Raw genomic sequence first — 15913 nt, 5'->3', positions numbered from 1 at the left:
TTCAAGCTAAACCAATAAATCACTGACGGGAAATCGGTCGCTGCGCGTACTTATGCTGCTACGTGCACAGAAAATAAGGCCATATAGGAATGATACGTTAACTTTCATAACTTAGCTTCGCATACATGAGAGCTTCATTCGCTGTAAATCATGTTTGATTTTATATTTAATTCACCCGAACATTCAGCAGGTGTCACATCAGCGTAACTTTCGATGGTCATTTAATAACTGCTTAACGAAAATCTTTTGAGCTGCAAGCACGTAGCTCCGTGGCTGTGGCTCCCGTACCAGGGACAGAGAGGTGCAAATGAGACCAAAAGGATCCCTAATAAGCTTTTGCGGAAATAATATTGAAGACATCGAAACTCTTTCGTTACAAAAAGCTGTGGTGAACGGATAATATTTGTGATGAAATAAAATGGATGACATCTAAGTAAAGGCTACGCTGACTCACCTATGGTGGTTATGAGAATGATGGAGTAAAAGAGGGCACCCGCAAAAGTCCATTGCTTGGGTTCGTTGGACTCGACGCCGTCCCAGCCATCTTGTTTAATTGCTTTAACTAAACTTTTCTCGAAGTCTTTAAGAGTTTCCCGCGCCTTCTCGCTCCACTCGAGCTCCTCGAGCATGTGCATGTCGTTGGTGATGTCCCAAAGACGGTCGGTCACCTGTGGTGTACGAAAAATAACATGGGTATTACTTTAGATAAATAACATGAAAATCCAATTATCTCGAGGTAAATATTATAATTGGGATGAAAAACCTTAATTACGGATGAATGGAAATTATCTAGTAGAAATAGCTACAAGGAATTGCTGATGATTTTACCGACGTATGAGCATAGGCTCCGGTGATGACACGGTAAAGAGCTGAGGTGTGTTCGTGTCAGGGTTGGGGGGACCACTCATTAACACTGCCAAAAAAGGAGAAAATATCTGTCTACAATCCCAAATAAAATTATTGTAATTCATATCTATTCATTCAAATCGTATATTATTGCGTCAGAAATGAGTGTGAGTAAATAAAAAAATGGTTCAGAATTTCACGTAATATACTCTAAATTGTGCCACACAGACGTGCCCGTACGTCTACAGCCCGGCCTGACAAGACACAAAAGATTGCTTCTTACTTTGGGAGTTGTCACGTCGTGAAGCTCATTAGAGCTTCGTCATCAACGTCGCTCGGGCAAAACTTTACCGAGCCTGGCTAAAATTAATTCATTATTTTTTAGAATACTTTGAGATACTGTACTGATACGTCATAACAGTGTGGATCATTTCTATGATCTGGTAAAAGGCTTTTTATTCATTAGTCCGATATCGAAGGTTCACTAAGAATTTAAAAGCAAACGAAAATTATAGTTAATTCATAATATCTGTTTCTGGAACGTTTTGAGATGTTTAGAGCAGCTCAAAAAATTTATCGAATACTAGTACAATCAATAAAGAAAAGCCAATGACCTCATTGAATGATACAAGTATACGCATGGTTTATACAAGCTTCACGACGGATGACTAGAAATTGAAACAAGAACCAACACCAGGGGCCACGGCTATAAACTAAAAAACTGCGTTGTAACACATCCTTGAGACAACATTTCTTCTCGCTTCGAATCACTGACATGTGCAGCCTCCCTGATAGCATCGTTGACGCTCCGAGTATGAACGCGTTCAAGAACAGACTAGATAAAGCTATGGAAAAATATTTGTTGAGACTTGAAATGCCTAGCACCATATCGAACCTGGTGGAAGTCTAGTAGCTAATTCAAACTATCATCAGTTCTGAAAATATCCGGACCAAGTACCTGTTTCAGATCTCCTGCAGTGAACATGTCACGAAAATTACAAGTATCGGCGACAAGCCACTTCGGTCCTTTTCTTTAGCGCCGACATCACTGTAATATGATATGCTAAATATACAGGAAATGGATTTAGACGCAGAACGTAGAATATGGAAATAGATTAACAATTTCAATTTCTATGACCTGTATGAATTGTTAAGGCAAAGTTTCCGTCTAAATATATGCAGAGATCGGGAAATCATTCAATCTGAATCACCAGAAGTGTAACCATCTTAAAATTGCTCCCCGACGCGGTCTCGTCGCACTGCTCAGCGCGAAGTATTCGTCAACCGGGATATAGAAGTTACGCAACGTCATTCCGACCTACGCTGATGCGCACCGTCCACCAATGTATTTAAAAACCTGGAATAACATCCTTTTACTCGGACCAGTGAGCAATACTGGTCCTTATACCCGGGCCAGGGAGAAATACTGGTCCTTATTACAGGGACCAGGGAGCAATACTGGTCCTTATACCCGGACCAGGGAGCAATACTGCATGGTCCTTATACCCGTACCAGGGAGCAATACTGGTCCTTATTACCCGGACCAGGGAGCAATACTGGTCCTTATACCCGGACCATGGAGCAATACTGAAATTATTATTCACGTCGCATAACTCGGAATTTTTCAGACGAAAGCCTATAATGGTTGAACTATAGTTCAACCATGCGGAAACCATTCCTTTCAGAAGCGATGAAGCAGTTGTTTGTTGCCGTCGTACGCCCGAGTCTAGAGTTTGGAAACGTTGTGTGGTCACCGAGATTCGAAAAGGACAGAAATTTAAAAGAGAATGTTCAAAGACGTGCTGCAACTTCTCCACGCGACAAAATTTCTTCTCGCTTCGAATCACCGACATGTGGAACAGCCTCCCCGATGACATCGTTGACGCTCCAAGTATGAACGAGTTCAAGAACAGACTAGATAAAGCTATGGAAAAATATATGTTCAGATTTGAAATGCCTAACACCATATCGAACCCGGTGGAAGTAGAGTAGCTATTTCAAACTTTCGTCAGTCATGAAAAAAACGGTCAAATGACACGATTTTAGATCTTCTGTGAACAAGGCACGAAAAGGAAAAGAATCGGCGACAGGCCACATCGGCCTACGCTGCAGCGCCGAGATCACAATGTTATGTTATGTTGTGAAAAGACTAAGTTGCTATGATTGTCACTGGTTTGTCTTCGTCAGGATACCTACCATATTGCTTATTAGTTGACACAGGATACTATATATATTATTAGTTAGCCAGGATACCATATTATTAGCTATTAGGATACCATATTGTCTATTATTAGCCCAGTCCTAGCTTGTCCAAGACTGTCCGGGACAGTTCTCACTGACCTTTTCGCGAACACTCGACATGTTTTTCTTGACGAGAACTTCATGTTGAGCCTCGAGTTTGGCGAAGGTGAGGGCGCCGACGATGGTGTATCCCACGACCAGCGACACCAGTCCTATGTGACTCAAAAGGAACTTGAGGATGTTCTTCAAGTAAGAGCCGCAGGTGCCGCAGCTTCCGGAACTTTCGCGCATGGTCTCCGATTATCGGACAAGCCGGGGTAAGCGCGACAAGGGTCAACAACCCAACACACTTCGCAATAGCGGAAGAACTTACGACCTACATAAAAACTTGAACCTTTTCTAAAAATTAAATTACTAACGATGAACCCATTACATAATATCGGAATAACACACGACATATGCACAAACTCAATACCTTTCAATAGTTGAACGAACCAACGACATCGCACCATAAGAAACTCAATGTGGATCCGTCACTTTACTGCTTGTAGAGAAGAAAGATGTGTCCTATATTCTGAACTTGGTTTACGAAACAAGTGAGGTTAGATCGCAAGTCGATAGATAGGTTTCACTTCGTCCTACAGGCGAAAACGCAAACTCTGATTTCAGTGGGATCATTTATCTTCACTTTTTCACAATCCTGTAAGTCGTATTTCAATGACGATTTATACTTAGGAATCAGAAACAAGCAAGTACAATCTACTTATTCGCACTTAAAGTAAATAACTGTATACCTATTCTCTAACTGGCTAGTTATTTTTTCAACACCATCAAATTCCGGCTAATTCCGGCAGAAATAAGCCATGGGCCTATTTCTTCAATGCCGACACTTCTATTCTATTCCACTGAAAATTCAAATTTTCGGAACAGTATCAACATTGTCAAACTAACAAAGCCTTCTCGTTCTTGCATCAAGATTTTGTCGTTTTAGAGCCACGATTTTTTATTAGATATCTATGATATACCCATTTGCCATTTATTTAGCATATTAGAGTCCATATTTCTTTTACAGGATGAATTTCAAGCCCACATCAATAGGTTCATTAACTTCACGCAGAAATCAAGACGCGCTGTCACCATGAATTATTGATGTCCATTATTGAGCATTCTTATATTAATATCCGAACTCGAGGCAATAATATGAACTTGTTGGTCTCTTTCAGTAACACGGCAAGTAGAGAGCAAAGCACGGCACTTCGTTGGCGCTCCGTTGGCATACTGCGGTACAGGGCACTCAGCGGTCGAGTCTTCTTGGCAACCACAAGTGTATTTTATAGCATTAACGCTCTTCACGCGTTCGCCTTAGCGATGGACTGAGCAGGAACCTCATTATTTATTGTCGCGCGTACACGAGTGGGCGCCAGACGTGAGCGCACGTTTTTCAAGCCTCGACTGACCGTTCGTCAAGTCACTTTTTTCGGAAACTGTACTAGAATTCAGTTCGGGCGGCAAAGTTTTCAACGAAAAACGATAATCTTAGATAATAAATACCGTAATACACACAAGTTTTTGCATTGCCGGCGGATTCTGAAGGGCTGATTGGCACTGGTTGGCAAGAGCTCAGGTTTCCCTAAACTCGTCAAAGTCCGCCTTTTATTAGCATCAGTGGTCGAGATCGATCTTACTTACATCACACCGAAACTTGTATCTGCGGTAGGTACAAACCTCAAACATATTGTTCATCGGTTAACTGCGCGGATTTGATATGATTATTAAATTTCAAACAAGGGAGGTCTTCCTTCAGCAACATACTAGTTCGAAGCTATACTAGCATGAATCGTGATCCATATATATATATATGCGAACTTCCTTTTGGTAGAGGAACATTTTAATTCCGCCTAATAGGTTGTGTCTGTTTACAGTTTAACTTAGTAGAAGGCTACAACTCAAGCCAGATCATCCGCCAAAAATGATTGAAGGCTAAAAACAAACGAGAAGAGCAGCCCTTGGCGTGCGCTGACAATGGAAATAAGCAGTAATTCAGTCGAGTCGTTCAGCAATTTATTACAATAACCGTCATCGTCCTGAGTGCCCAACGCAGAATGTCTCAGGCTCGACTAAATACAGCAATGCTGGTCTATCGAAAATCTAACAACGCGCAATAAAAAATCTAAGCCTCTACTACGTATAAAAAATTATGAAGAAAATTGCTTATGAATATATAGTGGCTACATTTCTTACATAATTAATCATGAACTAAAACCATTCACTTTGGGACGTTCCCAGAATAAATAGCGAGAAATAAAGGCGAGGAGTCGGCAGTTTATTGTTCTCATTCTCGCAATTCATTATTCCATTTGTACATATAGAGAAAATGCGAAATGCTATGTCAGAACAGGGCCATACTTGGATAGAAATAAACTAATATCAGTTGGAAATCTAATTGACCTCGTAGCCTGTGAGGTGCTGAACCTTTGCACATAGCAACAATAACTGCATGAAGAGATGCGATGCTTCAAGTAACAACAATTCACCCTTGAATTGATGAGGAAAGAAGCCCACTGAGATGCTATACTTCTTAGCCGCCGTACTGAGTTTGATAGAAATACTGTCAGGTTTCAATAGCGCTCAGCCTGCTTAATGAGTGAACATAACGCAAAATTCATTCTTTCTTAAGTAGTTATTAATACCTATAGGTCTGTAAAGCTATAGAAAAACTGACGCGTCACAAGCCACAAGGCCGTCGTAAGAATTTTGGTTTGTGTTGCAGAAGCCGAAAGAATGCCCAACAGGAAAGATAACAGCGAGGTTTTATAACTATACCCGCAGAGCGACCCCCTATAAGCTATGATAATACATTAAAAAATTGATTATTTGCTAACAATGGTCGCTTGTTTGCATGCAATCGCAAGTTTGTGTTACGTCCCTATCATAATCGGAGGTTGATAACATTTTAAGCTTAAAATGAACTTGCCAAGAATCGTAATTCAATCCACTTAAGTCGGTACTCGTGCCTAACTAATACTAATCTTTTTCACCGACGTTGCAGTTTAAACTCTAATCATAGATCCAAATGTCCTGACATTTATTGCACTTTTCTCTGGCAGTTGGTAGAATTATCTTAATAATCTCACTTACAATACTACACGCAGTATTGATTTTAGAGCCGTCGCTTCGTGTCGAAGCCTGCACGTAAACATAGCAATGCTTCTTATTAAGAAAGAACCCGAGTTCGACTCACTAACATCAATTCAACGACAATCACAACAATAAAAGGAAACAAAGATTTCGTACATACAACACACATTTTCTTCACCTGTTGTTTCAATCAAAATTAAATACTGGCAAATATAGTCAGTATATTTACACCCTGCGACGTGCCGATACCTCGGTTATTGACGGCTTCGCAAATTTTCAAGTGACGCCAAAATAAAATTCACTCTATTAAGAAAATAAAGTAAACCGAAATACGCAGCTTATGTGCATGCCCTAACAAACCATTATCAGTTCTATGTACGTAAGTACAACACAAAAGTTACTTCTGTGAAAAATATTTGTACCCTTCGCAGGAGCTTCAATTTGATGCTTCATGTGCACACCAAATGACTGTTCGCACAATTTAAATCGGACAGCGTTTCTCACCCTCATCATAGATATTAAAAAGTATAGTAGTAAATAATTGGTAAACTGAACCATGGCTTTGAGAAAAGAGCTGATATTAAGCATTGGGCAAAAGATACACGCAGCATACCTCCTTACGGGCCAAATGCAAGACCGTGTTATGTGATAACTTTAATCATTTCACCCAAATCAAAAACATAGTACAGATCTTTTATATTGTAGCGTAGTACAATATTAATCGGATTTAACATGCAAAAAAAAAATAATTCTGCTTACTCTGTTAATCGAGCAAGTGTTAAGAACTATTGACCAAGATGAGTTGCCCAATTCTTTAGTTTAATAAAAAGCAATTATTTGAGAGCACAACGTAGCTGAAAATAGGAAGTTGTAAGAAACAGCTCTAGACGAGCGAAATCGCAGTCTATGATGGAGTTCAAGCCGACCCTGATAGTGGAATTCAATTTTCTAGGGACCAGAACCTCTATGATACAACGAGAATAAAGGACAGATATGCGATAAAAAAACGGGAATGGTGGGCAGAGTACTAAAGAATATACAAAAATGTTATGACGTGGTTATTCCAAGCGTTAACGTTATGGTCAACGAGTAATTCTATCAATAACACCAATGAACGTAGGTAACCCAGCGGGAAGACGCGCTGGTGCATAACAGGCGATCGCTCACTTCGTGTACAACTGATGTCAGAAGCACGACTGATGTCAGAATAACAACTCGAGATTATCAACGCTTGCGCCCAAGAGTGGCTAGGCAATTTCAATTCCCTAAGTCCCACCAGTAAGCTTGTTCAGAAGCCCATGACCAGCCACAAATAGTACACAGGGTACCTACACTCCTCACCTCTGACCTCTCAAAGAAAATAGATAGCGAGTTAGGCTGCCCACTCAAAGCTGTCAAAAAATTAACACACTTAGCCTTACATCCATAACTGCACAGAAATCTATCGAGCTAATAAATCAAGAATCATTAGTGGAAAATTGTGGAAAAACCTGAAAATGTTTTTCTATGAAATAGTTTGGAATCAAGAAATTAGGACCAAAATGATGATTTTAATACTCTAGAAAATTTACCACATACACCGGTACTTGCGCACCATCTAAGTAGCATAAAACTACAAACGTAATAGTCATTCACTGCACTCATCACAATCACTGAAACACGACGCAATCATCATTCACTGCACTCATCACAATCACTGAAACACGACGCAATCATCAATCACTGCACTCATCACAATCACTGAAACACGACGCAATCATCATTCCCTGCACTCATCACATTCACTGAAACACGACGCAATCATCAATCAGAATAGTTTGGAATTGGCAACGCAATGCCACCCTGGCCAGAAGCGAGCAGAGCTAGCAGCAAGCCTCTTAAGCGAGCTAACAACTACGACAGAATATATTCCCAAAACGAGCATAATATCAGTATTTAAAGTCACTAAGTCGCGTCAAGATGTCATAGTAAGTTTTCCTATGTTAGAGACAATTGCTAGCGATCTGCATGTTGTCGCTAGTCGAGAGGCGTGGAGCTTTTTACACGATATCGCAGTCGGGGATTAGCTCCTTCCTAACACAACCGTGACAGAAGCGAAAAATTAATAGCTTTAAATAAAGATCAGTTTGTAATGAAGCTCGCATTCATGCATACAGTTGAATATTACACTGCGTTAAAATCTGAAGCAGAGTACACCGAGTACACTCGTGGAGTGCGCGCTCCAGAGTCACGGCACAAATGCTAGGGCATCACAGATATTTTATGGTACATTACACCGTACGTGAGTTGGCTCACACCTTAACGAATATCAGACGAGTAACCGCAAACAAACCACGAATATATTAACAATATTCATCTCAAGAAGAATCTTCCACATAACTTAACTTTGAATACTTAACACTAATAATCAAACATTTTGTGAATACAATGTATAACAAAAAATTGGAAGAGAATCGTACGGCAGCAACCGAAATTAACCACAACACGGGGGACCTCACAGAATTTTGTTATAGGTATAAGTTAGATCTCTTGCGTCATGCACAGTGGCTCGGAAACAACAGTAGAACAAACCAAAGTCCACAAACGATGGGAAGTGATTACTTGTTCATTTTCTTTGAAAAAAAGTAGGCAGCATTTAAATCTAGAGTCGATGTTTTTTTCAAGTAAAGAGTGTTAAATATAACGCACAGCGAGGCTCATCTCTACATTGCTCGCACGCACTATTACCTGTAATTATTTCATGATATTCCTCCATGGATTTGGCGTTATCCTGATATTGCAGAGTTGAGCTCGCTAGATCGCTAGATATAATTTTAAATCAAGCTTGCCATTGGCGGCTCTGAAGATTTTGCCTATGATTTAATATTTCACTGTTAAATTAAGTTCAGCGTGAATGTAAAAATACTACGTACATCGAATACAATACCCAGATGGTCAACATACTCAGAAATAGCGCTTGAGTGTGGGGAAGGAAGTTCGGAAACCTTTCTTTTTCCCAGTCTATTGACTAAGGCGCAGTGTTAGCCATTGTCCAGTCACCATTACCCAACACCCTCGTTAAGAGTTAGCTCCTCTCAATAATTAACACTGATCAGTGTTAGGATGGCTCAACATCGCAATCTGTTGCATATTCATTAAACGTATTTTCGCGGGACGACCGCCATTAACAATAAACACCATGGCTCCAGCCGCTCAGCATTTGCTCATCCGCGTGCAAGGCTTGCAGCTTCAGAAGGTCACTTGTGGCCGCCGGCCTGGTAATGCTGCGCTTGCTGTTGGTTAAGTAAGTGCTTGGGCGCATCCGCAAACATGTACTTGAGTTTGAAAGCCTCAGCCACAACAAGACTTATTTCACTGTCAGTCCAGTTGCTCGTTGGTAAATTCTGCAGTAGCAGCATCAGTCCCTGCAAGGCACGTAAATCAGTTTACTCTCACAAAAGTTGTTTGTCGATTTTCAAAACCTAGTTACCCTCGTTAATAATTTCTTGAATTAATTTTCGGAAAAATATTCTGGAAAACGAGTAATTTTGTTGGAATCTACAATCGTCATAAAGAGAATTCGGTAGCAATTTTCAGTAAATTTTTTCATACAAAATTCAAACAAGACATTTCCCCAAATTTTAATACTTTCAGAAGAGTGAAAAAAATACATTATTCATTGCAATGTTCGCCGAAAATGATGTTGCATTGTAATGCTCGCCGAAATTTAAATGTATGATGAAAATTGTCCATAGGGATTAGTGAAGCGTGAGTACCTGGAAGTCCTGCTGCTGCATGAGTCTGGGGGAGAAGTGTCTGAGGAAGGCAGCCGCGACGTACAGCAGGAAGTGGGAGAAGCCTTCTTGTTCCGCATGCAGAGTGTCCCACAGCCTGTAATTATAACCTTTTGCAATACAAACGATGACAAGGTGGTTACCCTTCAAAATCCTGCGGTGACCTTTATCTCATAGATTATATTCAAGCGTAGTTGACCAAATATTTAGATTATTTTTGTACACCTCGCATTTGCAATTGAGGCTCTGAACACATCTACGTTGCTAGCTACGGAAAAAACCGGCAATTGAAGCAATTTGAAACAATTCAAGGTAATTAAAAGCTTGACAACCAAAATGATTCGAGAACAAGTTATTAATTGAGAAACTACGTATTTGAAACTTGAACATAAAAATAACTTCGTATTGAACACGTCACGAGTCAAACGTATATAAATAATAATAATTTTAGCTTTCAAACTGAGGTACCTATTACTAAGACACAAGTGCAAGAGTCAACAGTAAAGACGAGACCAAGCATCATCAACGAGTACAACAACTGAAATGTGAGGCGCAACCAAGATTCTGTAAAAACCATCACATCGATTAGTTCAAATGTCTCATGCCCTCGTTACTCTGAGGAAAAAAGCCTCTGCCAACAGACGGCAGGAGAGGGAGTGCACACAAAAGAGGAGCCACGTTTGATGCCTACCTGACCCAGCCAACAGAGGGCAGGTGAGGAAATACAAAATAAGAGGAGCCACGTATGATGGCTACCTGACGGTGCAGCTGAGAGGAAGTTCTCTCATGAGGACGTTGTTGAACCAACGGAAGGAGAACTGCAGGTAATCGATGCCATGGCGCTCCAGGTGCCGGTGCAGGCCTTCTGCTCAACAAGCCATCATTTAAGTTGCTTCAAAAAAATACTGTGCATGCGTACTCTGCACCACGCGATAATTACATCACTGAAAACAAATAAGTATTAGTAGATTTTATGGTGATAAACCATTCCACATGAAAATTTCAAAGTAAAATAAAACGATTCATTGAAATAAACGTTTTCTTATTAAAATAATGACATAATATCACCAATATGTAATGCATGTAATCAATACGTAATATAAGCTCAATAGAGGTGGAAACAATTGGCAATGCAACGACTAACAATTATTTGCAAATATTTTAGAAGTGCCCAACATCATTCATACAATGAATTAAGTGAAACATGACTAGCGACAATACAGACCATCAATACGTGACACGAGCTCGCGCAGCTGTGTGACTCTGGTCTGTATGCCGGGCTGTGCGAATGTGTAGTTGTCTTGTATGCCGTCGAGCAGGCGACTCAAGCACCAGAAGCTGTCCGCCTCGACGCCCTCACACAGCGACCCTGACACTAAACTCACGTCGTATGTGTCCACCGCCTTGCCTGCCCAACCACACACAGCTCGTCTTCAATAATTTCAACATGACGACAAATGCGTGCTTAATTATGTACGTTCAGAAACTTTGGGAATATGGTCTAGAATGATTGGAAGATTAAATTTCAAGTGTTTTATTGTATTACGTAGCGCCTTGGGTGCGCTTCCCTCAAGGGGGTTGTCTGAGTGGCGCCTTAGTCCTTCAAATGGCCTTTAATTAACGCAACAATGACGACAGCAGAGGTTTCGTTTTTGTCCAAGCGACGAAAGCATCACTATGATCGTGTAGACAAATGTATCAATTATCTAGCATCACCTTTAAGGGTATATGTACTAACAATAAATTACGACCGCAATCCCTCTGGCCATACACGTCTAGAGTGTTCTTGGTGTCGCTGGTTTGAACATTTCACTGCTGTTTATGGCTTCTTAATATACATCTACGATCAAAATTCGACGATCAAAATTCGACTAATCTGATATGTGATACATCGAAGAGCACATCAGAGGCTTAATTTTAAGTGTTTTTATAAGGAAAACCCAGTCCGATCCCACGCCTCGTGCAAGCACAGAACTTGTCGTACCTGGTGGGATGACGTCGCTGAGGAAGACCACAAAGAACGGGATGACGAGATCATTGATGCCCTGCACGTATCCCGAGGCGGGGTGGCGGATGGCCCAGATGAACAGGATCCTCTCGAACATCTCCTGCACGACGGGCTGCTGCAGCAGGCTGATCAGCGGCGCCATACGCGGGATGTCCATGTGGATCTGCAACGCCATAAACAAAAATCAATCGCAAATAAAACTTTGAACGAACTTCTTCATTTAAAAACGTTTCTTGTAAAGTCATTCTCACTTAGTTAATAGAATGAAGTATAAATAATGCTCATAAAAATTAGCAATCTTCCGCAGTTTCTTAGAATATCTATGTTATTTTTCCCTGAGAAAACCATGAGACGGTTTCAGGTTCAAATTGAACTGATGAATTTTGCAACAAACTTAGCTTCATATATTGTACACCAAATATTTGCATACAAAAAAGCATAACAAAATTGAACTATACCGCCGCCAACGCATCTCGATAATGCCAAGGATAGGTATCGTAGATGGTATTCATCATCATGAGGTAATGAGGGGGTTTTGAATGATCAAAATAAATAATGATGTTATAAGCAGACGCGGCTAATTACAGCCATAATATATAATCACGAAATGGCTCAGCCATAATATATAGTAATCATGAAATGGCTATGTGAGAGCGGCCATGGGACCTGTCTGAAGGTGTCGCTGTGCTGGTCTTCATGCCGAGTGTGGTAATATTGCTTCACGAAGTTCCAATACTCCTTACGCTTCCTCTCCAGCGCCTCCTGACGCCGCTCAAAGTTGGCAGGAAGATAGCCCTGATAAATATAATATAATACTATAATAATAATATAATATTAATATAATATAATTAAAATACATGACAAGTCAGTGTACACCATAAATAAAAGAGCTATGATCCTAGGGATTGGAAGGAGAACTGCCACGTAATTTAAAAATGACAGTTACTCAGCTCGAACCGACGAGACAACTGGGATAACTGAAACAAGATAACCGAAAAAAAAAATTAAGTTGGTAGCTTAAAGACACGCAAGAGGAGAGTTAGGCATCACTAGAAGTGTGGCAGCCACGTTTTGGCACGCAGCTTAGGAGGGATGCCAGACCAAGATATCTCTGATACCATCAACTCACATTGAGGGCACGCCAGGTGTCGGCACGCAGCTTAGGAGGGATGCCAGACCAAGATATCTCTGATACCATCAACTTACGTTGAGGGCACGCCAGGTGTCGGCACGAAGCTTAGGAGGGATGCCAGACCAAGATAGTTTGCGGAGCTCGGCGACATCAGCGCTGCGGCTGCCATACAACACCTCCTCGAAGCGGTCCAGGCGGCCACTCTCACGCTCACGATCTGATAAACAAGAAGAGGATACAAGAACGAACATGGATGCATTGATGCAACAACTCCAGCTTATCAAATAGATTCAATCTGCAACAAGTCATTTCTATGAGCTATAAAACATTTTGAAGATATAATATGTGTCTATTTAGTTATTATTTTTCAGTAATGTAGAAATTAATAAATTGTTACTTGAAGGCAAGTAAAATTAGATACCTAGATTAGGTACCTTAATGCAGGCTCATGTCAGCAAGTTATGGCTAAATGAGTGGCTAAGTAAGCAAGCTGAATAGGGTTTGTAGCCAATCCATTGCGAAGCTTGTAAGCCTTGATATTTCCAACAGGAATGCAAGCCTCTAACAATTGTTCTGTTATGAGCAGAGTGGAATAAAGAAGTGGTTGGAAATATATAAGGAATTTTCTCACCAGGGTCATGAGTGAGCCTCTCTCTCAGGTTGTTATGCTGATGATGATTGCTGGGGAGCATCAAATGGGCAGGACTCAAAGTAGGACTCACAGTAGCTATAAATTTAAAACAAATAATTGTGTTATAAGTACTCAGAAATGAAGAGATATAACACTAGGTTACATATGCCATGATGATCAGAAAAAAAACTGACATAAGTCTTGCAAGTATCTTGGTTAAAGTAAATCCATCTTCACTAATAAACACATCAGGAACAACTGTTGCAAATAAAACTTGTGTGAATGAAGCAATAAAACTACAAGATTTCACACACCGTTGCCAGCTCTCAAACTTTTAGCAGACCCTGCAGGTTGAGGAAGATGCTTTCTATTGTCAAGAATGCCATCATTAAAGGGGCCGTAGATGCTGCCATCAGATACAGATCTGGTTTTTTGAGTGGACACAATAGGCGCTTGTCTCGAGTCTTGGTGGCCAGAGGAGACACTGTCAGCAGCAGATGTAGATTTGGTTGCAAGGGGAGGAGGAAGAAGTCCGGAGCGATGACGATCTATCACTTGTGAGGCAGCACAAGCAGACACGTGACTGGAAATTTTGCCATCTAGTGGAAAAAGTTGTAGAGTTAGTTGCAATGAATAATTGATGAAGGTTTGACATTGGGCTGTTTTCATGGTATTGCCTGTGTGACTACCTTATTTATACATAAATACTGAAAATCAGTTTCATTACAAAATTTATTCAACAAAAATTACTTCAAAATGGAAAAATGTATGTTGAGTCTTATGTTTCTTGATTTGATTGAATACCAAGTAATTGTATAGGTAGACTATAGAGCTTACCAGCAAGGCTGGTAAATTCATCATCCTCACACTCCCAGGCATCATTAACACTTTCCCAATAATTGCGGAAGCTGTCGGATGTTTGGCCAGAGCTGCGGGAGATGCCTGTACTGCTGCTGCGCTCCTTCTCAGGACTGCTCACCCTATGCAAGAATATAAATACCAATAAACAAGACCAGTAAACTTAATTACATATTATTACTAATATGAATAGGAAACAGTCTCAATTGTTTTAAATAGAATGTAAGTCTAAAACAACATACAAAATATTTACTATAAATATCGGTATATCATTGAATTAATCTGTGATGAATTTTACATCAAATATGTAATTCTAATTTAATGTTATGGCAAAATTTTTCTTTCTTGCATGGAACTCTGATTAAATAACTTTAATTACTTACTTTGACTTGCCAGGCTGTGCTAAAGGAGGATGCATTGCTCCATAAACAGCTCTGAAAAAAAGGACAATATCAAAAACAGTGCATTGCATTCTACTAATCTACTTGTTTTATTGTTTCAGGAGTCAACACATATGAAGGACAATTTAAATCACACTTGAGTTAGAGGGGAACAAAAAATGTTTTTACAATTCGAGGGAGGCCAATTTTCTTTATTCAATTACTGTATCAGATTAATAGATTTCAGTGCATAACCTAACCCAGTGAAAATTTACAGACAGTGCAGCTTCTGATTTGGATTACCAGAAGCTGGGTCAACTCTAAATTTAGTTAGGGAATTGAATAAGGCAATTGGCAATGTTTTGAGATTGTCACCTGTAAGAGAAGTCAGTAAATAAAATGAGCAGAGAATGAGTCAAGAGAATACAACTTACCTCCCAGGCACAAGTTTGTTGGATTTTTTCCAAAAGTTTTTGCCATTGTTAGAATCAACTGAATGCATTTTGTACCAAACAACTGTTGAACTAAAATTCAGGGCTAATTAACAAAAATATTTTCTATAGTAGGCAAATTTTAAATTAGCTAGAATTTGATGTATTGATCAATATAAATAGGAGAAAATCCATTCATGCATTTGGTTTATGAAAACTTGTATGGATTTTTGTTGGCTGAGAAAAAAAAGCATTAAATTACTGAATTTTCTGAACTTTGTGAATTTTGAAGTAGATCAGGAGTAAAAAATCAACTTGATTCTATTTTCTAAAAAATCACAATTCACAACTTGCCCAAGATGCAGACTAGTATGGAATATATCTACTTGGCGAGCCGCGACTGAATTTTTCGAGCCGTGGTTTTATGGATTTGCCAGCCGTGATTCCATTTCTACGAGCCGTGATTCTATTTCAC

The 15913-nt window shown here is 40.0% G+C and overlaps 2 protein-coding genes across 4 annotated transcripts in view; both read right to left on the bottom strand.

Annotated features, from left to right (window-relative positions):
- The window catches only part of LOC108680332, a 29582-nt gene extending 26045 nt beyond the window's left edge, over positions 1 to 3537 (bottom strand). For both annotated transcript variants that reach the window (XM_018169133.2, XM_047882994.1), the window contains exons 1-2: positions 3187 to 3537; positions 455 to 668 (exon numbers count right to left, since the gene is read on the bottom strand). In XM_018169133.2, the coding sequence (XP_018024622.1) occupies positions 455 to 668; positions 3187 to 3378 (406 nt within the window). In that variant the 5' untranslated portion in view covers positions 3379 to 3537. The remainder of the gene's footprint in view (positions 1 to 454; positions 669 to 3186) is intronic.
- A 1593-nt stretch (positions 3538 to 5130) lies between these two features.
- Positions 5131 to 15670, bottom strand: LOC108680337 (TBC1 domain family member 22B). Of its 2 annotated transcripts, XM_047882992.1 has the most exons (13): positions 15442 to 15670; positions 15011 to 15061; positions 14607 to 14749; positions 14084 to 14368; positions 13770 to 13865; positions 13262 to 13355; positions 13136 to 13184; positions 12673 to 12801; positions 11983 to 12169; positions 11224 to 11406; positions 10755 to 10863; positions 9981 to 10095; positions 5131 to 9629 (listed from the first exon to the last, which is right to left on the bottom strand). In XM_047882992.1, the coding sequence occupies exons 1-13, from the start codon at positions 15507 to 15509 to the stop codon at positions 9462 to 9464; spliced, it is 1677 nt and encodes a 558-aa protein (XP_047738948.1). In that variant the 5' UTR covers positions 15510 to 15670; the 3' UTR covers positions 5131 to 9461. The 2 variants fall into 2 exon arrangements, with proteins under 2 accessions (XP_047738948.1, XP_018024627.1); XM_018169138.2 differs by lacking the exon at positions 13136 to 13184 and having other exon boundaries at positions 13213 to 13355.
- Between the last annotated feature and the right edge of the window lie 243 nt (positions 15671 to 15913).

The sequence above is a fragment of the Hyalella azteca genome, unplaced genomic scaffold, assembly GCF_000764305.2.
Source record: "Hyalella azteca isolate HAZT.00-mixed unplaced genomic scaffold, Hazt_2.0.2 contig11774, whole genome shotgun sequence".
Lineage (NCBI taxonomy): Eukaryota > Metazoa > Arthropoda > Malacostraca > Amphipoda > Hyalellidae > Hyalella > Hyalella azteca.
The sequence above is the reverse complement of the archived record's forward strand: the minus strand, read 5'-3'. Positions and strand labels throughout refer to the sequence as shown.